Below are 20,475 nucleotides of genomic sequence, written 5' to 3' on the forward strand. Positions count from 1 at the left end.
CATAAATTTACATTGAAAATTTAAAAAAAAAAAATGCTCTTACCTGTGGAAAGAGCGAGTGTTGCGTTCGTGCAACATCTGCGGAATAAGACTATGGATGTTTAGTGAGTAGGATTGTACTCGTGTGATGTTTCTTTTGAGTGGAGCGCAGGATTACTTTTTAGCTGTATGACGTTTTATAAATCTGCAAATCACTTTACTTGTAATTAATTTAATATTAAAATATACATTTTATTTCTTTTAGAAATACAGATTATTTCATTTGAAAGATTCAAGCATGAAAAGCTTGATTATAATCATGATGTAAAGCTACATTACATACTTTGCAACTATAAACAGTCTGGCTATGGTACTCTTTACAACAAAGTCTTTTGTTATCAACAGACTTTCCGATAAAATGTCTACCATCTCCATGCAGTGGTTTTTGAATGCTGAATTTACTAGGTCTTCCTGTTGCTGATCTATTTCTGGCTAATTCTACACTTTCAATAGGAGTTTGCAAAAGGAATAATGCATTCTCACGTCTGAAATCTAGAAGAGACTTTACATTTCCAGTAGTAAAAAGTGGTGATATTTAGTAAGTTTAGATACAGTCTCACCTCATATAATTTATCAGTATTATCAATTTGACTATTGTCAAATGCAAATTCTGCTTCATATTCCTGTACTGCAAATGTGATATCTATTCTCGTACAACAGGAACAGAAATGTCCTTATCAAAAGACCAATACATTTTCCCTTGGTGAAGAATGATATCCTGTAAGCAATAATATTCCAATAAATCTTCTCATATATGCTTTAGATGCAATAATTTCTGGGCTTCCTTTTTTTTTTTTTTTTTTTTTCTCTGAGCGTATATATTTCTGTGTTCAACGAGAAGAGAGCAAATGTCTAAACCAAAAACAAAATCGTAAATGTGAGCACTAGTTTTACCTTGTGTTTTGTCTTTTATCATTTCTCTTCTATCTCTTTCTTCATGTTCTTCCTGAGACATAACTAACAGTTCCTTTTTTATTCACCTTCAAGATTTCAGTCTCCTGCTTTTTAAACATTTTAGTATGACTATAACTGCTTTTAGAAGGCTGAAACTTACTTCTTACATGAATTTCAACTTCCCCAACAGTATCATTTGGTAAAATATCATTATCATTATTTAAAACATTGCCATTCCTATCTTCTTCGTCACTAGCCTCTGCAATTTCTGGGGGAACAACAACAATATCAGTTTCATTCTGGTCATTATTAACATTATCATCATCTGTTTCTTCATCAAAAAATCTTTGAAGGGCTTCTTCTAATGTAAGATACCTCGTTCTAGGCATTTTTAAACAACCAGAACATCGAAAGCAATGAGTGAAAAAGGAGATTGACTACCTGTTTCCTGCTGACGTTGCATCAATGCAACACCTGTTTTCCCTTCCTTCCCAACACAAATATAAACATCTGACTGATTTAATGTTCTGATAAACGGTGACCTTTACTAAAAATAGATCACTCATAAAGACGGCGATTCTTTCGTTAAATATTTTCAGCAAAAATACGCGGTCGAAAATTTTGCTTAAATTTTGCTTAAAGTATGAGATTAATTATTATAAACAAAATGATTGTTGAAGGCAAATATTTTTTTACAGAAATAATCTTCATAATATTTCTACACGAAATCATCTGCTGGTATAAAATATCTTAGGTAGTTATATTTATATACGCATTTATTTTGACCGTTGCGTCAATGCAACACCAGCGGCTAATGAGTTAAAGCAAACATGGGGCTGCATGATAAAAATGGACATTAAAAAAGGGTTCCACTTCTAAAAACAATTAAGAAATGCTACTTTATAGAATCAGGAGTTTATTCTTATCCTCCAAATATCTTCCTTCTATAATTAAGACACAATAACACGCCGAATAAATACTAATTCAGAAGTCAAACAACAAAAATCAGCGTTAATTTACAAAATTTTCACAGGACTTGTGAAAATTTTGTAAATTAACGCTGATTTTTGTTGTTTGACTTCTGAATTAGTATTTATTCGGCGTGTTATTGTGTCTTAATTATAGAAGCCCCAAACAGGCTTACATTTTGCTTTCTTTTTTGCACGTGGTGTGGCCGCCATTTTGTGATTGTAGGAGTTTCGGTGAGTACATTTTTGCAATTTTCAAGTTATGTTTATGTTTTGTACATTTGGATATTGTGCTTTGCTTGTCTGATTTCATGCATTTTGCTTACAAACATTTTGTTTTTCTATTCATTTCAGTGAGGGATTTTTCTGCTATTTTGTGTGTACTTTATTATTGCTCAGTTAATTTAGTTTGATTTTCTGCATTGTTTATCATGCCTTCATCCGTTAATCGTTTCACTAAATTACGCCTGAAACGGCAAAAATTCCTGAATCATCTTGACTTTTTACTTAAATGTAAATGTAAAAAATTGATCCCCAATTTTATTCAAATCAAATCTAATCAAAAACCTTCGAGTCGCGTTTCAAGAATTCTGTTAAATTGCAAACTTGCCTTACTTCGGTCCGTGATAAGGGATACACGTCAACAATTGTCCAAAATTGAACATGAACTCTATAAGCTTCATCTGGAACTCGCTAAAACATATCCAAAATTCACTGCCCTTGAACAAAAGTCTTGGTCTAGAACGGAGAATGCAGTTAACCGTCATAAAAACACCCTTGCAGTTAAATTCGAAAAACTTCTTTTACAGTCTTCCAGTTCAAGTAGTTCAAAAAATCTTCCCATTGTAAACATCAAGCCAATAGTTAATATTTCTAATGTTAGTCTTTCAGAAGAACAAGAGAGAATTCTAAAATATAATTTTAACTTCTCACAAACCTGTAAACCCTCGATTCCAAAGATTTTGGCTCCTATCGAAAAAGCTTTCAAGTTCAGTAAAGTTTCAGATTCACAGAAAGAAATGATTAGGCATCTTATCGCTCATAATGTGAAATTCAATAATAAACCTTTGAAACCAAATCTAACTGCGAGAGAAAGAGCTACAATGCGCGAGATTCATTCTAACCCGGATATTGTCGTTTCAAAGGCCGACAAAGGTGGCCAGATAGTCGTCATGGATAAGAACACTTACATCGATGGTGTCACTAAACTCTTAAACGAAGGACCATATAATCCGATCCCTAAAGATCCTTCACCTTCGGACTTATCCAAAATAAAAACTGCGATCAAATCTTCGCAAATCATTTCAAGCAACTTAAAACATTCGCTTATCTGTTGCGAATTGTGCCAGATTATATGCTCTTCCCAAAATTCATAAAAGTGGTATTCCTTTCCGCCCTATTGTATCAAATTTGGGTACTGCCTCGTATCCATTAGCTAAATATTTAGTTTCTAGATTTTCCACTCTATTAGACAATAACATTTACACCATAAAAAATTCAATAAAGTTTGTGAAAAAGGTTAAAAACATTTCTCCTCGTAATTTACTCATGGTTTCTTTTGATGTAAAATCATTATTCACCAATGTCCCAGTGGAGGGTGCATTAAGATGTCTAGAAACCAGACTTCGCGAATTTCATTTCTCTTGCATCGAAATTGATGAGCTAATTTCTCTCACTCAACTCTGTTTGAAACAAACACATTTTGTTTTCCAAAATAAATATTACAAGCAAACTGAGGGATTAGCCATGGGAAGCCCCCTCAGTCCCATCCTGGCTGATATCTACATGCATTATTATGAATCAAAATTGTGTGAAACTTTAAACTTCCCGGCATGGTTCCGCTACGTAGACGATACTTTTACCCTGTTTGAAGGTAATAAAGATGATTTAAATAGAGTTCTTTCAACAATGAATTCTATTGATCCTGCTATTCAGTTCACTTTTGAACTTGAGACTTGCAATTCTCTTCCGTTTCTCGACATTCTGGTCACACGTAACACATCCAACTTCAGTACTACAGTTTACCGTAAACCTTCATCGGTTTGCCTTCCACCACACTTTAAATCATGTCATCCGACTAAACAAAAGTTAGCTTCATTTTATTCCTATGTTTTCCGTGCTCTTCAAGTTTGCTCCTCCAAACTAGCCCTTGATGAAGAACTAAATTATTTAAAAGCAATAGCTATTGACAGGGGCTTTTCACCCAACATTATTAATCAAGCAGTTAAAAAATTCTCATCTCAACACACTAAAAGCCACACTCTTATTTTAGGAGATTATAAAAATTCTGTTGTCATTCCCTTCTTTCCATCAATTAGCTATAAAGTTGCACATATTTTGCAGAAATTTAACTTTCGGGTTGTTTACTCTCCCATCAATAAAATTCCAACTTCTATACTCAAGGACCCCATTCCGGATATGAATTCCTGGGGTATTTATAGGATTCCTTGCCAGTGCGGTTTAATTTACATTGGCCAAACTAAGAGAGCCTTAAAATTTCGCGTCAAAGAACATGAGGCATATGTTAGAAAAAAGGAAACACAGAAGTCTTCTGTTGCTCAACATTGTTGGTCCGAAAATCACACTTTCAATTTTTACTGCTGCCAAAATTATTCAAAAAACATCTTCCATTGGAGAACTGGATTTTCTAGAGGCATTTCACATTCATAAAAATCTTTCTGTTCTAGTTAACGATCCTAATTCCAATCCAAATTTGCCTTCGGCTTTTAGAGAAATTATGTTTTAGTTCTGGTTTCGCCAACAGATGGCGCCACTTGCTTATTCTTGTCCAGGCTTTCTTACCTTATCTAAACATTATTTCCTATCTTGTTCATTTGCGGTTTTGCAGCTGAAGATGATGGTTCGGTAAAACCATCGAAACTAGTCCTGTGAAAATTTTGTAAATTAACGCTGATTTTTGTTGTTTGACTTCTGAATTAGTATCTTCCTTCTGTTTGGATGTGCTGTTCAAGGTGATGTGGAAAAACTCAACATTGCCTTTTGAATGATATGCTTCATGGCTGATTGCAGTTTTCACTTCATCACGCATTTGCAAAATGTGTGCGAAGACTTCTTTCTTCTTTAGGTAACTCCAGAGGGGGTAAGTAGCCCATAGGTGTCAAATGTGGGAAGTGAGATGGCAAATGACGTCACTAAAGCTGGAAGATCAGAGGATTTAGAAATGTCTTGAAGTAGTAGCCATACTTGTCCTTGCCATTGTCTCAATATGTATTATATTATTTGCCAATCATCTTTTTATAATTCTGTAATATTCATTATTCTGCCTTAATATCTGCTGAAAATCTATGATAGAGCCTGTTTGAGTTAAAGTTTCCAGAACTCTAATCGGCAACTGTACAGGCTAGTGGTCCATGGTACACTAATTTCCTGTCTTCCAGCCTCTGCATGGATGTAAGTACAGTACGAATGTGCCTGTTCATTCTGAAAGGGTATAGAACTTAAAATTGGCAAATGCAATATTCATTATCCTATATTTTATCAAATGAATTTTTATCGTTTGTTTAGTGAAGATAATACCTGATTTCAAGTGTTAACATTATGAATATACTAAATTTATCTTATTTTGTTAGCATTATTTTCATTAGAAAGCTTTCCATTGTATTGAATATCATTTCTTGCTATTGTGATGTGATTTTAACCGAGAATTTTGCAGTTATTCCTATATTGTTTTTCTCTATGATTTTTTTTAAAACTTGCTGAATATTTAGGCTTGCTATATGCTTGTAATATAGTTATCGTCTTTCTTTAGGCTATGCGGGAAGGTAAGCGTTGTGTTACAGCTCATTGGTTGAATGATATTCTTGCTAAGAAGAAAATGAAACATCCCTGGTATGCTCATCACCTTCCAGTTCCATTTTCTGATGAGAAGCCATGCAAAAATCAGGTGTGTTTTGTATTAGTCTGTATGGTTAGTATATTGCTAAAATGGAATAAACTATATATGTTTATACCTATAAACTTTGTATTTCTTATGCCTGTGTGCTCTGTGAAATATAAATTTTTTTCTAGCAGTGCGAAACTTCTACATTTTGATATGAGGTGTGTTTATTAATCTCTTGAAAATATCCTGTATCTGTCCTTCTGCTTGGAGCTTCAACTTTGGAATTTTAAAGTATTTTGATTTATTCAGACCCAAGGGAGTCTTGTTATTTTGTCAGTTTGACAGCTGTAATGCAATAATGATTTATTTCTCTTTATCTAATAATTCTAGAAATAAAGAACTCTTGAATGTATAGATTAGAAAATTAATAATATTTTAAAAGTTGTTTAACCAGGAATTTTGTAAAGTTTTCATTACGTTAACTTTGAGTCATTTTTTGTAAGGAAGTCCAGTTGTTTATTATCTGATTTTATTGTTATACTATGCTGATATGTATTTCATATTTTGTTTGTAAATTACTGTATTTAAGCTATTCTGTGTACATGTATTAATGGAACATTAATTCAAGGTAGTGTAATTTTCATTACTAAATTTATTAAATATTAATGATGCTGGAGAGTAATTAGAAAATCATTTTCAAGCCATATAACATGTTGAGTAAATTTTAATATTTTTATGATTTCAGATAATATCTATATCAAATTTTGAAGCTGATGAAAGGACAGTACTGAAGCATGTTATCCAGATATTAGGGGCTAAATATACAGGATACATGACATCACACAATACAGTTATTATTTGCAAAAGGTACATTTATGTTTTCATTGTGTTATAAGTCTTATGTGAAAGAAACATTGAGAAAAATTCCATTGCATTAAAAAATTATTTTCTATTTCTTTTAAAATGTTTTACATGAAGTGTATGGAAAGCTGTGAGTATGGAAAATTATCTCTCTCTTTTAAAATATGAAAATATTTATCTATTTCTACAATAACATCATTTATCTCAGGATTTTGGGTAATTATTGATTAATTGCAGTAAGGATTTTAAAGTGATATACTAATTGTTAAACTAGTAATGTTTGCCATTTTATCAGGAAACAAAGTAATAATAATGTGTATTAGTAAAATTAAGAAAATCAACTAAAATAACAAATTCTGTTGAACTTATAAAATGGCACATAAATGTCAAGTCCAAATTCTGAGCAAATAATTTTTGGTAAGGGGGGCTAATTGTGAATGCAGGACAGATTACAGATTAGAAATTTGAAAGGATACAATTAGAGATTTAAAATGAACCTTGTTTAAAAGATATTTTCCCTCTCTATATGATGGTGCAAATGATGAAATTCTGCGATTATTAGTTTGTTCAAAGGAAAGATATATTAAAGAGGGAAAAATCAGAAATAATTTCAACATTAAATAAATAGTAAAAATTTAATTTTTTTTGGGGGGGGAAGAGAAACACTTTGAAGTTGTCACCCACCTCATCTGGACAATCAAAATCTGCCAAATGTTGCACTATGCTATATACATACACATTCAGTTAAACTGTCTGTTTTAATATTACATATTAGCATCAAATATACTTGTGTTTCCATGTTGAAGGCTATTGTTGTTTAAATTAATTTTTTTCAAGAAAATAACTATTCGGTTTACTGGAAAGTTCTGTTCTTTTGGAATGAAACAAAATACAAATTTTTCTTACAATCAGTAAACTTTATTAAATAATATAATTGCCATTATTATTAATGACTTCTTACCAGCATGAGGGCAATTTGTACATCCCATTTTTGAAAAATGTTGTATCTTTTGATGTAAAAAGTTGAACTAGTGCTTGTTTGATATCTTCTCCATTTTTTAATTTTTTACCCTTCAAAAAATTTTGTAAGGACAAAAATAAGTGATAATCGGAGGGTGCTAAATTCCGGGGAATATGGTGGATGCCACAGAATTTCCCAGCCTAGTTCTGCAATTTTTTGACGAGTCCCCAAATTAGCATGTGGCCTGGCATTATCATGATGCAGTATGATGTCCTTCATACTGAACATCGCCGATCTCTTTTCTTTGACTGCTATCTTTAAATTATCCAGTTGCTGACAATACTTCTTCGAATTGAGCTTTTCATTCGGTTTTAAAAGCTCATAATGTATTGGTCCTTGAATGTTGGTTTAGAAGTGTAAGGGCTAGGTTTTCCGGGTTCACAATATGCCCTTTTCTTTACAATGTTTTCGTAGATGTTGCATTTTTCATCCCCAGTTATCATTTGGTTCAAGAAGGTCTCTATTTTGTTCTAAGCAAGTAGAGATGTGCAAATGATGACTTGATCATCGAAATGCTTCTGACTTAATTCATGTGGCACCCATCTTGAATATTTCCACACCAATCCTATATTTCAAATATGGTCTGAACTGGTTTGTTTAGCTGAATTAAACCTTTCTGTGATCTCCGATGTTGTCAGAGAAGTATCGTGCTCCAATATGGTCTTAACAACATCATCATCAATCAAAGATGATCTCCCAAAATGTAGCTTATCAGAAAGGTTGAAATCACTTGTTTCAAATTTTTCGAACCATCCTTCACATATCCTATCAGAAACTATACCTGCACCAAGCACTTTCAACAAATTTCTACATCTTTCTGTAGCATTTTTTTCCTTGTTGAAATTTGCATAAAATATGGTAATGTAAATGGACTTCATCAGTAGCCATGGGTACACTTTTGCTTCACACTTAAGATTAACGTGAATCGACTTTGTTTTAGCTCATTTGCTACGTCAGTACGTATACATTAAGTGACAAAAATAGAGAGCCAAATATGTGCAAATAAACATGTGTTAACATGTCAAAAGTGTTGTCATAGAAACAGACAGAACTTTCTGGTAGACCAAATATTTTGTTTTGCTTACTTTGTATATTTCATTATATTTTAAATAGGTATATCTCAAACTTTTGTGCCACTTCTTACTTTTTTAATTATCTTATGTAACATATTCTTTTCATGAATATATGTATAATGACTATCATCTAGTCATATTGACATAGACTTATTGAATCAGTTATTTTGAAGAAGATAAACTAACATATGTTTTTTTTTTTTTTTTTTTTTTTTAATTTCTTGGCAAAACGTCAGCATTGAAAATGTAACATAGTATAGCAATAAAAAATTATGTGTACATACCATACTTATAACAATACTATATACAGTACCTGCTGCTTATTAAAATCACATTCATTCCAAACATATATGAGTTTATTTAAGTGACTGAATATAATAAATGGCAATTTCAGCATTGCAAATTAAAGTATCAACTGTAAACTTATTTATGAAGATAGTAACTAATAATTAATCTAATAATTATTACCTAAATTATTAGTCAAAAATTAATGCTAACACTATTTTGAAAAAATGAGAAATTTGTGTATTATTATATTTTTTACTAAAAAGAATTATAATTACACACCTGATGAAATTTTAAACTTTTACAAAGAGTTGCTCTGTCCATATCGTTTCACATTATTCGTCAACAGTCTTTCAGTTGTACTCGTAAAACTGTTGGTAGCTTTTCTGATCTCCCCCTATCAATTTTAGAGTTCTTAGAGTTTGTACTGCTTTTCTGAATTCAACTGAAGTTAGCATATAGTCACTTCCTTCTATATCCTTTTAACTGTCAGTTTTAGTTTCTACAGCTCTTTTAACACTTTCTGTAACATCTTAGTCAGTGTTTTCACATGCTGTCTCATTCATGTCATGTGTCATTTCATGTGTGATGTAAAATTTCGGATGACTTGTGTTCTTTAGAAGCTAGGGTAAAATGTCTTTAACCCCTTCGCGCCGACTGTCACGTATACGTGCCAGCAACGAACACACTTACCTACTGGCCGACACGCAGGCGTGCCAGAGGATTGTTCCGTTCTCTGCCGACTGTCACGTATTTGTGCCAGTACTTTGGAACGTTTTTCAAACTATAATTTCTGCCACAAGATGGCACTGTATGTCCATATGGTTTCAGATACATGTAAATTAGACCTTCTACTCGAAATGAGAGAAGCATGACTCACATACACGTGTTTTTGATTATATAAACAAATGTTTCCGAATGGCGTGATTTATGACGTCTCTTTAAATCGCACTTTATTCGCACGTGGTAGTTGTTTACTGTAAGTAGAGAAGTTTTATTTGCTCTAAAGCGTTGGGTATTTTGGTTTGCAGTTCAGTTTTTAGAAAATAATTAGATCTTGTTAGACGTGAATTCTTTGTTTTTACCGTTGCAATGTCGAAGCGTCGAAAATGTTTAACAGAGCATGAAATAGCAGAAATGATGCAAAATATTTCAGATATTGATTCTGAAATTCTGATATTATGATATTGATTCTGAAAGATTAACTGAAAGACATTTTCCAAAACTTTGTTCAGAAGAGACTAATAAGAAAATGAGACGACGGTGCTTCGTTTGTTCACATTCCCGGAAAAATCCTCCAAAACGGCAAATGAGTTATTATGAGTGCAAGGAATGTAACGTAGGACTGTGTGTAGATCCCTGTTTTCAAATTTTTCATACGAAAAGAGAATTTTAAGTAATATATTTAGTTTTCAGATGTATAATGTTAAAATTCATAAAATGGTGAGTAATTAAAATAAAATGTGTAAAATATGCATTTAAACAAGAAATAAGGTAATTAAAGTATATATATATTATATAAATATCTATAAAGCATAAGCCGTTTAAATACTCTATAGAGCATTATTAAACAATGCGTTGATACTTCGGAAATTTCATGGATTTAGGCTTAGTAACAAAAAAGCCCCCGGCCCTGAAGAGACACTCGCGTAAAACACTGCCGGCCTCAGCGATAGGCGCGCGTTTTCGCTACCCGGCTCGAAGGTGTTAATATTGTTCTCATCTGAACGATGATCTGTTTGCTTCTCACCATGTAGTTTCCGATAAACAATGTTAGTTCTTTTTTTTCATCTTGTGAGCCAGCCATCAGTTGGCACAAAATTTTCTTTGAGCATTTTAGTGAATTCTACAGCTTTTATGGTCAAAAGAGCTCTAGAAATAAGAATGTTTTTTTTAGTCTGTTTGTTTGAAACCATTCTGCAAGAGTGGTTTCAACATTTTTCGATTTTCCATGCCTTTTACACTTCCTTGAGATGTTGCATTTTTTACTAGTTCTTTATCAATTTTATTTCTTTGTTTAAGTAAATTGCACAATGCTGTTTGGGAAATTCTCATTTTAAATATTGCTCCTTTGTGGCTGCATTTACGAAATATATCATATTCTTTCAACAATTTATCCCCCCCTTCCCCCCCCCAGGCTCAAATAATTTCGTTTAGGCATTTTCAACATGTTACAAGTCATGCACATAGCAAATAAAAAAGTTTTCTTATGGTGGTTTGTTCAAATCCAAAATTCCCATTTCTAGCCAACAGTTTGCACCTTTGTCTATCAACTCGGCCTACCACTTCATGGTTATTATAGGCATAATCAATGTTTTCTTTTCTTTTTTCTTCAATATACAATGACCACTCCCCTTTTCCAATCAAAGACTGATAATGTGTGACAATGCCAGGAAGTATTTTATGATAATTTCTGAGAACACTCAGCAAACTTAAGACAGGTATGCACTTCCGTCCCTTATCAGCTAGTGTTCAAGAAAGGAAAACCGGTTCTCATTTAAGCACCACCTATTTTTTAATTCATGGAAACACTCACTCATGTATAATCAATTAACTTGTTTCGAATGCCCTCTAAAGGACTATTTTTGTTAATCATAAAATGAAAGTATTATGTTGCTGTCGGCGTGCAACAAATTGGAAGTTGATCTGTCAGCACTATCCTTATCTTCAGGGCAGATGTTTTTATTTTATTCGTTAATTTGGCTTATTTATTTATTTATGTTATTTTATCTCGATGTACTCCGTTTTTGATATGATTTAAATCAAATTCCTCGTCATTATAAATATCACGAATACACATTAAATAGTTTTCTGGTTGCAATTTTCTAATTTCGACTATGTGTAATGTATGCTTTATGCATATGTGCATCGAAAGAAATGTTTAACAAAGTAAACAATAAAATATTAAGCTTTTTTTTTTTTTTTTTTTTTTTTTTTTTGTAAATTTTGATAGCCTTTAGATTCCTGTTTATTTCATAAATTACGTTTTCATATTTTTAATTTTATAATTTTTGTATGCCATCTTACCAGATTTAAATTGATGATCTATAATCCAGAATTGCCGAAGTCCCGATGAGTCCAGATTAAAGACTTTTGACTGTACTTATGTTTTTTGCCATCTTAATAGTGTAACAATGGTTGATTTTCATATATTTGGAGATTCATAACAGTCGTATAATATAACATTAAGTATTTAGGAAATTAGATGAGAGCAAAAAATTCATTCAATATGTGTAGAAATTCATTATAAGCTGGGTTCACTTATGGAGTTCCTATGTATTACTTATAAAATTATTGTCGGTATTCCATGCCCTTTTTTAACTTAAAGAACTCTTTTTATATTGTGTCTCTAAATAAATAATAATACCTGTTTTTTGCGATATTGTTTTAAATGCTAATGTTAAAAAAAAATTAGCTTTATCTTTTGGTGATTGATTTTATTTCAGGAAAGAAGGCAAAAAAGTACAAAGAGCAAAAAGTTGGAGAATACCGGTTGTTAATGTACAGTGGCTCCATGATTTGATGTTTGGCCATTTTGAAGCACTGAGATTACCAATGGCTCACAAATATCAGCAATATGATTTGGATAATCCATTTGCGTTAGATTATGCCTTAGTTCCACATCTTATGGGTAAGGATTTTGTTCATATTAGTCTTGAAAGAAACTAGGTATAAAGTAAGAGATTTTAGCATATAGTGTCTGATATGTTTGAATAATATAAAATTAAGTTTGAGTAAGAAGATATTTCTGTGAAACTGGCAATTTATAAAACTAAAAATTTTGATTTGTTGAAATAAAATTCTGCTTTGATGAAATCTGCTGTGAATTTTTCTTAGGTGTATAGAAGTTATTATAATGTTATGGGATATTGCATTACTGATGTGTGTAGAAATTTTTAACTGAATAGAAACAGAAATACAAACAAAGCCTTTGCTGCAGAATTGTTATGAGTACTAACAACTTCCGAGTTCTGTATTTAACTATCTAATGATTACTAATTTCTTGTAGGACAGTATACTTCTTAGCACTTATAGAAGCATACATTTTTTACTTACTTTTTAGGGCTAATATCTGAGTGTTCTCAAATAATCACTTTGGACTAGAGGATTAAGTTTCAATTAATCTATACAAAATTCAGGACAAATAAAAAGTATTTTAATTTATTGAAAATAATACATTTGCAATTATATACAAAAATAACAGCATGTTAAAATTATAGTAAAATGCTTACATTTTAGTGTCTATTTATCTCGCTGTTAACTTGTTTTCTTTCTTAAGTGTTTACAGTTTCTGTACTGTCAGATTTATTGACAAAATTATGCCAGGACAGATAAACTTGCAACACAGAAATTACAAGGATAATTATATGTATAGGAGGCATTTTGAATTACAGAATGTGCAAGAAATTAATTTATCTTAGCAGTTAAAATTGAGTTAAAAAAATTCTCATTAAAAGCATATTTATGCCATTATCACTTCTCAAGGAGAAAATATAATAAACATAGTAATTAGAATTTTATCATCTAAGAAGAAGAAATTATTATTAGGAGTAAAAAGAAGAGGAAGTTTTGCTTATCATTAGTAATAAACTAATTAAACTTAGCTTATTAAGTGCTACCTGTATAACCAATGAAACTAGCAATTAGTAATAAGCTAATTAAACTGGCTTAATCAAGAGCTAGCATTTTAGGGGAACACCAACTGATAGTTTTTGTGGGGCAGGACTGAACTTATTCCACTTTAAAACATTATCATTTTTATTTGTTTCCTATAGTAAAATTTATCACAAAATTTTTCTGTACACTTTTCAGAAATATATATTTTAAATCTGAATTTTAAAACTTTGTTTAAATTTTGCAGCCAGACAAAAAGTAGTCATAGCCAAGTTTAAGTAATCATAAGTCTCCTCAAAATTTCTTCTATTATGAGGTTTTAAATTGTAGTCAGCTCATGATTTTCTGTTTCTTTTTATCTTTAATTTAAAAAAGTGAATCCAGTTAATGATACTTAAATTTATAATTGTACTTATAATTTAAAAGTGCTGTAGCTTAATTTATTTTTTTAATTGAAATAAATCAGAAGGACCCCTCTTTTTATATAATGTATGTAAGAAAAAATATATATATAATGTATATAATGGAATATATATAATATATGTACCGTATATACCCGCGTATAAGTCGACCCCCACTTCGACGTAAAAAATTCATAGAAAATAAGAAACCCGTGTATAAGTCAACCCCCCACTTCCGAAATCAAGTGAGAAACGTCGAAAAACATTTTTTAAGTACTACATTTATTCAAAATCATCTGAGAAAAAAAAAGGTAAATATACGATAAAAATACCTTGGTAAATAAACAAAATCAAAATCCTTCAATGTCCGATTCATGGTCATATTCGCCAAACATTTCATAGAATTCTTCCGTCTTCATTGGCTCGTCATCATACATATTTTCAGTCTCGTACTCTGTATTGTTACAATCACTACTAGAGCCTTTGTCATCATTTTCACTTTCAAAAACAACATCGTCTACTGAGCCGTCTAGTTCGTTGCTAATACTACATTTTTTAAATGATTTTATAATCATTTCAGAGGGTATTTCGTTCCAAGCATCTTTAACCCACTGAGCAATTAATGTAATATCGGGCTTTTTAATGTTGCCCCCCTTTGTAAATGTTGGTCGACCGGAACTAATCCACTCTGCCCAATATTTTCTAACATTTACTTTGAAAGGCTTATTGAGGCAGACATCTAGGGGTTGAATGACGGATGTCAATCCTCCCGGAATGACAGCCACAGTCATTTTGAGGTATTTTGTCACTTCTTCAGAAAAGTGTCCACGAAAAGAATCGTGTACTAAAAGAGAAGGTTTTTTGAAAGCTGCTCCCAGTCTTTTATCCCACAAATTTTTAAGCTTATCAACTGTTCCGTCAGCATCCATCCATCCCTTTTCATGGGCACGAACCAGCACACCTGATGGAAACACAACGATTTTCGGTAAAGTTTTTCTTTTAAAAATGATCAACGGACGAAGCTTACTGCCGTCAGCCAAGCACAAAAGAATGCCTGTTAACAAAAGTATTTCATGAATGAACAATAACTATTATAAAGACTTATACGTACGTAAAAACTATCTGCATTTCTCTTTTCTTGCGTGTTGGCGAAACTTTTTTATTGCTCGATATTGATCAGTTGTTCGGGGGCCGAAAATAAGTCGTCCAATTTGAGTGCGGGAAGAAAACAACTGCATTATATAAAGAAATTTTTGAACTTCCGATTCTTTTAATTTTTTGTGGCCCCACGTATAAGTCGACCCCCCACTTTGAAGTCTTTTTTTTTGTCCAAAATATCTCGACTTATATGCAGGTATATACGGTAATATATATAATATAAATTTATATAATGTATGTAAGGAAAAACTAAGACCAAAATTTTGTAAAAAGCATGTAAAGAAACATAATTAACCAGAGATCTGTAACTATATTGCTGGAAAAAATTTAAAAATAATAAATTATAAATTTATCAAATAATAGATTGTAAAACAATTGTATTTTGTCACCTGTGAATGTTAAATAAAACTACATTACTAGTATCATAATTTGCCATAAATTTAATATTATAATAAAAATTAATTTATTTCATTAAATTCAATAATTACCATTTTGTGCAATTTTAAATTTAGCTTTTAAGGTGATTTATGTTTTTATTTGAGTTATATAAAAGAAAAGCTTTAAAATTGTTTAGGCTGTGTATTTTTATATTGTTTTGAATTTGTATACTGAAAATATTGTGCTTTCAGTGATATGCATTATATCTGAAATATTTTATGTAAAAATTCTTTTTCTGTGTAGCTGCATGGAAAGTTCCTATAAAGATCAGCGAAGAATTGTTAAAGGTGTGTATAAAATAAAATTATTTGTGTTTGAATGTGGTGTATAATTTTTGCCTTTTATTATATCTGAATTTTAAATGCTTTGGATAACTCCTAAGTGAAGCTATAGGAATTATTTGTAATATTTGCTAGATAAGGCGTGCTGTAGTTCCATTCATTTAAACAAATCTTTAAGGATTAGGAAGGAGAATGAATACTAAGATGTAAAGGTAAAAATAATCAAAGGGAGGGGGAAGCTAAAATATTAAATAGTTGTAGATGGCATAACAGTTATGGGCTGAAGTACAGGGTGGTCATAAAGAAACTTTGTCAACATCTGCACTTCTAGCATCCGTTCCGGTTAACCGATGAAGATGAGATTGCAAATATATTTATTTGGAGGTATGTGCTCGAGATTCTGTGAATAGCAACACAGGGCCGCTCGTGGTTATGGTTATAGTTACAGAATCTCGAAAATGTCGGATGGCAAAAGCAACTTTTTCCGGTCAAAAATGTTCAGCTCATGTGAAAACCAGGCCAACGAAACATGATCTGGGCGCACGCAGAAACTTTACATATGACAGAGACAAGATATTGATCACTGATGAGAACACATATTGGACAAAAGAATACCCTTCTTTGGATCAAACATTTTCCACATGGGTGCCATCACAAGCAAATATGCATTGCATGCAGGAGACGGTGGACAATATGGCTGAACACAACACGGCATAAGGGATGTTTGCAATCTCATGCCGTATAGAATCCTTTAAATCTGACAAAGGTTGTGGATTGCAGGTAAACTTTGGATTTGAGATATCCCCAAAAGCAGAAATCCATATGCGTCAGATCAGGGGATTCCGGAGGCCACGGAAATGAATAATAGCAGCATGAGATAATGCAATCATCAAATTGTTATTCCAGGACCCTTTTAACTGACCTCCGTATATGTGGAAGAGCACCATCTTGCATCCAAATGTCATTGAGTGCGTTCCACCTATGCAATTCCAGTAGTACATAATTTTGCAGCAAGCCTGTACACCAAGAGCCTGTTACAGAGCATGTTACACGGCTCGTCGGTGTTGCTTCCTCAAAGAAGAACTGTTCGAGAACAAGTGTTGCTGTAATGCCGCACCACATAGTCACTTTGGCGTCAAATAATGATACGGGTGCCACAACGTGAGGATTTGTTTCTGTCCAGTGCACACAATTCTTTGTGTTAATGTTGCCATTTAAGTTGAAATGCCTCTCATCCATGCATAGCATGCGAAGTGGCCAGTCATTATCAGCATCATATGGTATTCGAAATTCATTTGCGAAGTCCAGATATAGTTGTGAATCACCTGGCTGCAACATATGGATGTGCTGGTACCGGTAGGCAAACATTTGAAGAACCGAGTGCAGTAGTTTGAGAACCGTTGCCTTCGGAATATCCAACATATATGTTGTGCCTCTTGCAGTTTCCTTGTGTCCTGCAATCACTGTGTAATGCACTTCCTTAACGACGTCCTCAGAAACTGTTGGTCATCTGGTGCGCAATTTATCACAGGTGCAGCCCATATCTTTGAATTTATGCACTAAATCACACAAAGCTTGCAGAGTACATGGGGCACATCATTGGAGATGATTTTTGGCGATACACACACAAGGCTACCACAGCCTTCATCCCATTTTGATAATACAGTTTTATCAATTCACCATGAACTTTCCCAGGAAGAGTCATTTCATCGCCATGTGCAAGTTCTTGAATGACGATTTCGCATACATTTTATCGGTTTCTTACGCTGAATATCTGGCTATCAGCATTCTGTGATTGTTATCTTGCTGTCATATGCAAATTTTCTGCATGCACCCAGATCTTGTGTCTTTGGCAGTTTCCAGAATTTTTTTTTTTTTTTTTTTTTTTTTTTTTTTTTGTGTGTGTGTGTATGCATAACACATCTGTTTTTGGACATATCGGTACTGTTCCAACGCTGTTTAGGGTTTTCGCATTCACTGAACATTTTGAGACCGGAAAAAGTTAGTGTTGCCATCTGACATTTTCGAGTTTCTGTAACCATAACTGTGACCGTCCCTGTGTTGCCATTCATAGAATCTCAGTCATGTACCTCCGAATAACTATATTTGCAATCTCATCTCAATCGGTTATTCAGAATGGACACTAGAAGTGCAGATGCTGGCAAAGTTTCTTTATGACCACCCTGTGTATTCATATACAGATGCTTCTCACTTTACAGACTTTCTCATAGCTGTTCCCAAAGAATTAAATTTATTCAGAGTAGTAAAGAAAGTAAATAAAATTAAAAATGGTTGGTTAAAAGAGAAAATTAAATGCTGATAATGACAATGCATAAAAATGACAAGCCATTTTGTTTGAATCAAAAGTCACTGTAATGAAAGTAGTGAGAAAATTATGAATATCATTCATTCGAATTGTATGACTCATTTGGCAATCAATCAGAATATTGCTTAAAAACAAAAATTTCATGCTTAAACATTTTAAAAGTGCAGTGCTGATGCAATCAACAGTTATCAGTCAAGGGTGAATGCTAGTGCAATCAGCAGATCTGATGCATCTCAAATGGCAACAGATAGAGGAGGAGAAAAAGGTCTGCCCCAATTAAAAAGTTCAATACAAATTTAATAGCAGTAGTGTTTTTCAAGTTTGAAAAGGGCCTCACCTTTTTAGAAAACCGAAACCCAATTCTGAGAGGTTTGCTAATGTAAAGTATGCTGTTTACAACTTCATATAGTGCTGCCATCTTAAAAAGAAAAAAGAAACCTATTTAGACAAGTGTACATGTTTATTTTCTCAAGAAACACACTCCAGAAATCAGTACTGCTAGCCCATCTTACATACGAACTCCTTCCACCTCCTTCAGAAATACAGCCTTCTCATCACAAATGTCCTTTTACTTACTGATGAATCTTCAGCGAGCAAGTAAGACATTGATTTACCCTCGCCTATGTAAAGATCTACTAGCCTCATCCCATCTACATATGCCCTCAAAGACAACTATCCAAATCAAATTCTGTTTAGTAAAATAATTCTTTCTTTACTTATTTATTTATTATGTAAAGACCTACTAGCCTCATCCTCATCCCATCTACATATGCCCTCAAAGACAACTATCCAAATTACATTCTGCTTAGTAAAATAATTCTTTCCTTACTTATTTTTTTTTTTTTGTTTATTTATACTATATTTAGATTTTAAAATGTATTAGTCATTAGTATTTTTAATTGTTATTTAACGGTTATAGATCTTACCTCACAAACATTGTTATTAGGTGTTCCTGAGATAAGAGCTAAAATGCTACTAGTGAATCTAGTAGCATTTTACCTACTTCTACACTACTAGTAGTAGGTATATAGGTATGTAGTATATAGTAGTAGGTATATGCTACTAGTGAATCTAGTAGCACATACATACTACTAAAATAATTAATTCTATGGTTTTTTTTATTCGTGCTGTTAATCATTATATTATAAATGGTTACGTCAAAGATATGCATATAGACTGAATAAGTTTCAAAAATAATTTTTTTTTTTTTTTATTTGAGAGATTTCTATAAAGACAATAAAACCCAAATACATAGTTTTATGCTTTCTTTGCATGTATGTGATACTCCTTAAAAGGATCTTTTGATGCATATTTTGACATTCAAGAATTACAATGTATGTAGGAAATGGCAAAGCTGTAACAAACTCCATCAAGGTGCATGTGCTCAGTGTTAGAACTTGCAATGAGAATGATTTCTGCTTTTTTTTTTTTTTTTTTTTTTTTTTTTTTTTTTTTAAATTAAAATGCTAATTCAAATAACTTTTTATTGAAAATCGTTTAGGAATAAATTTACTTTTGATGTAGACATATTTCTAGTTTTAAAAAATGTTTTAACACTTTTCCTTTCTGCTTAATTTTTGTCATAGTGATCATCATTTAAAAATTAGAATATATTTTGCTTGTTTTAGAAATAATCTTACAAACTTTGCATTATTATTTTTTATAAATGATAATTTAAAAAATGCTTTTAGGAATAAATTTTCACATTGTATTATCTTTTGCAATAGACTCATTTAGAAAGTAGTGGAAAGCTTTGGGGATACTTTTTGATTGTTGCCACTTGTAGTTTTAAGGTAAATGACAATAGCCGACTTACAGATGTTCATACCACATGCATGTTTGAATAAACATCGATTTATGCACTTATATTTAAGCAATGTTTTGCTCATTATTGTATTTTTCATCTATTGAAAAGACACCGCATAAATATTTTTTATTCTTATACTTCTTTTTATTATTGTTGTTTCTAAACAGAACTGTACTGATGATCTGTAAAGAAGCCAATGAATAAACTTTCCATGGAAGTGCAGATAATAATAATAATAAATATAAAACTCTTTTTTAGAATATGTTTTTATATCTTGTTTAAATCAAAAGTATGAATTGGAAAGTTATTTAGAGAATGTTTTGAATATTTATTTATTTATTATTATCATTATTCTTATGTACATTTTATTAACCCCTTCGAGCCGGGTAGCGAAAACGCGTGCTTATCGCGGAGGCCGGCAGTGTCTTCCGCGAGCGTCTCTCCAAGGCCGGGGGCTTTTTTGCTACT

The 20,475-nt window shown here is 32.2% G+C and overlaps 1 protein-coding gene across 1 annotated transcript in view; it reads left to right on the plus strand.

Moving 5' to 3' along the window:
- The window catches only part of LOC118185948 (uncharacterized), a 151,485-nt gene that overhangs the window by 99,517 nt on the left and 31,493 nt on the right, over window positions 1-20,475 (plus strand). Inside the window, exons 11-14 of the mRNA XM_085813870.1 lie at window positions 5,671-5,805; window positions 6,488-6,609; window positions 12,429-12,613; window positions 15,837-15,880. Of these exons, the coding sequence (XP_085669996.1) occupies window positions 5,671-5,805; window positions 6,488-6,609; window positions 12,429-12,613; window positions 15,837-15,880 (486 nt within the window). The remainder of the gene's footprint in view (window positions 1-5,670; window positions 5,806-6,487; window positions 6,610-12,428; window positions 12,614-15,836; window positions 15,881-20,475) is intronic.

This window comes from Stegodyphus dumicola, chromosome 3 (genome assembly GCF_044657685.1).
Source record: "Stegodyphus dumicola isolate Sdum_Otavi_A_Nest chromosome 3, ASM4465768v1".
NCBI lineage: Eukaryota > Metazoa > Arthropoda > Arachnida > Araneae > Eresidae > Stegodyphus > Stegodyphus dumicola.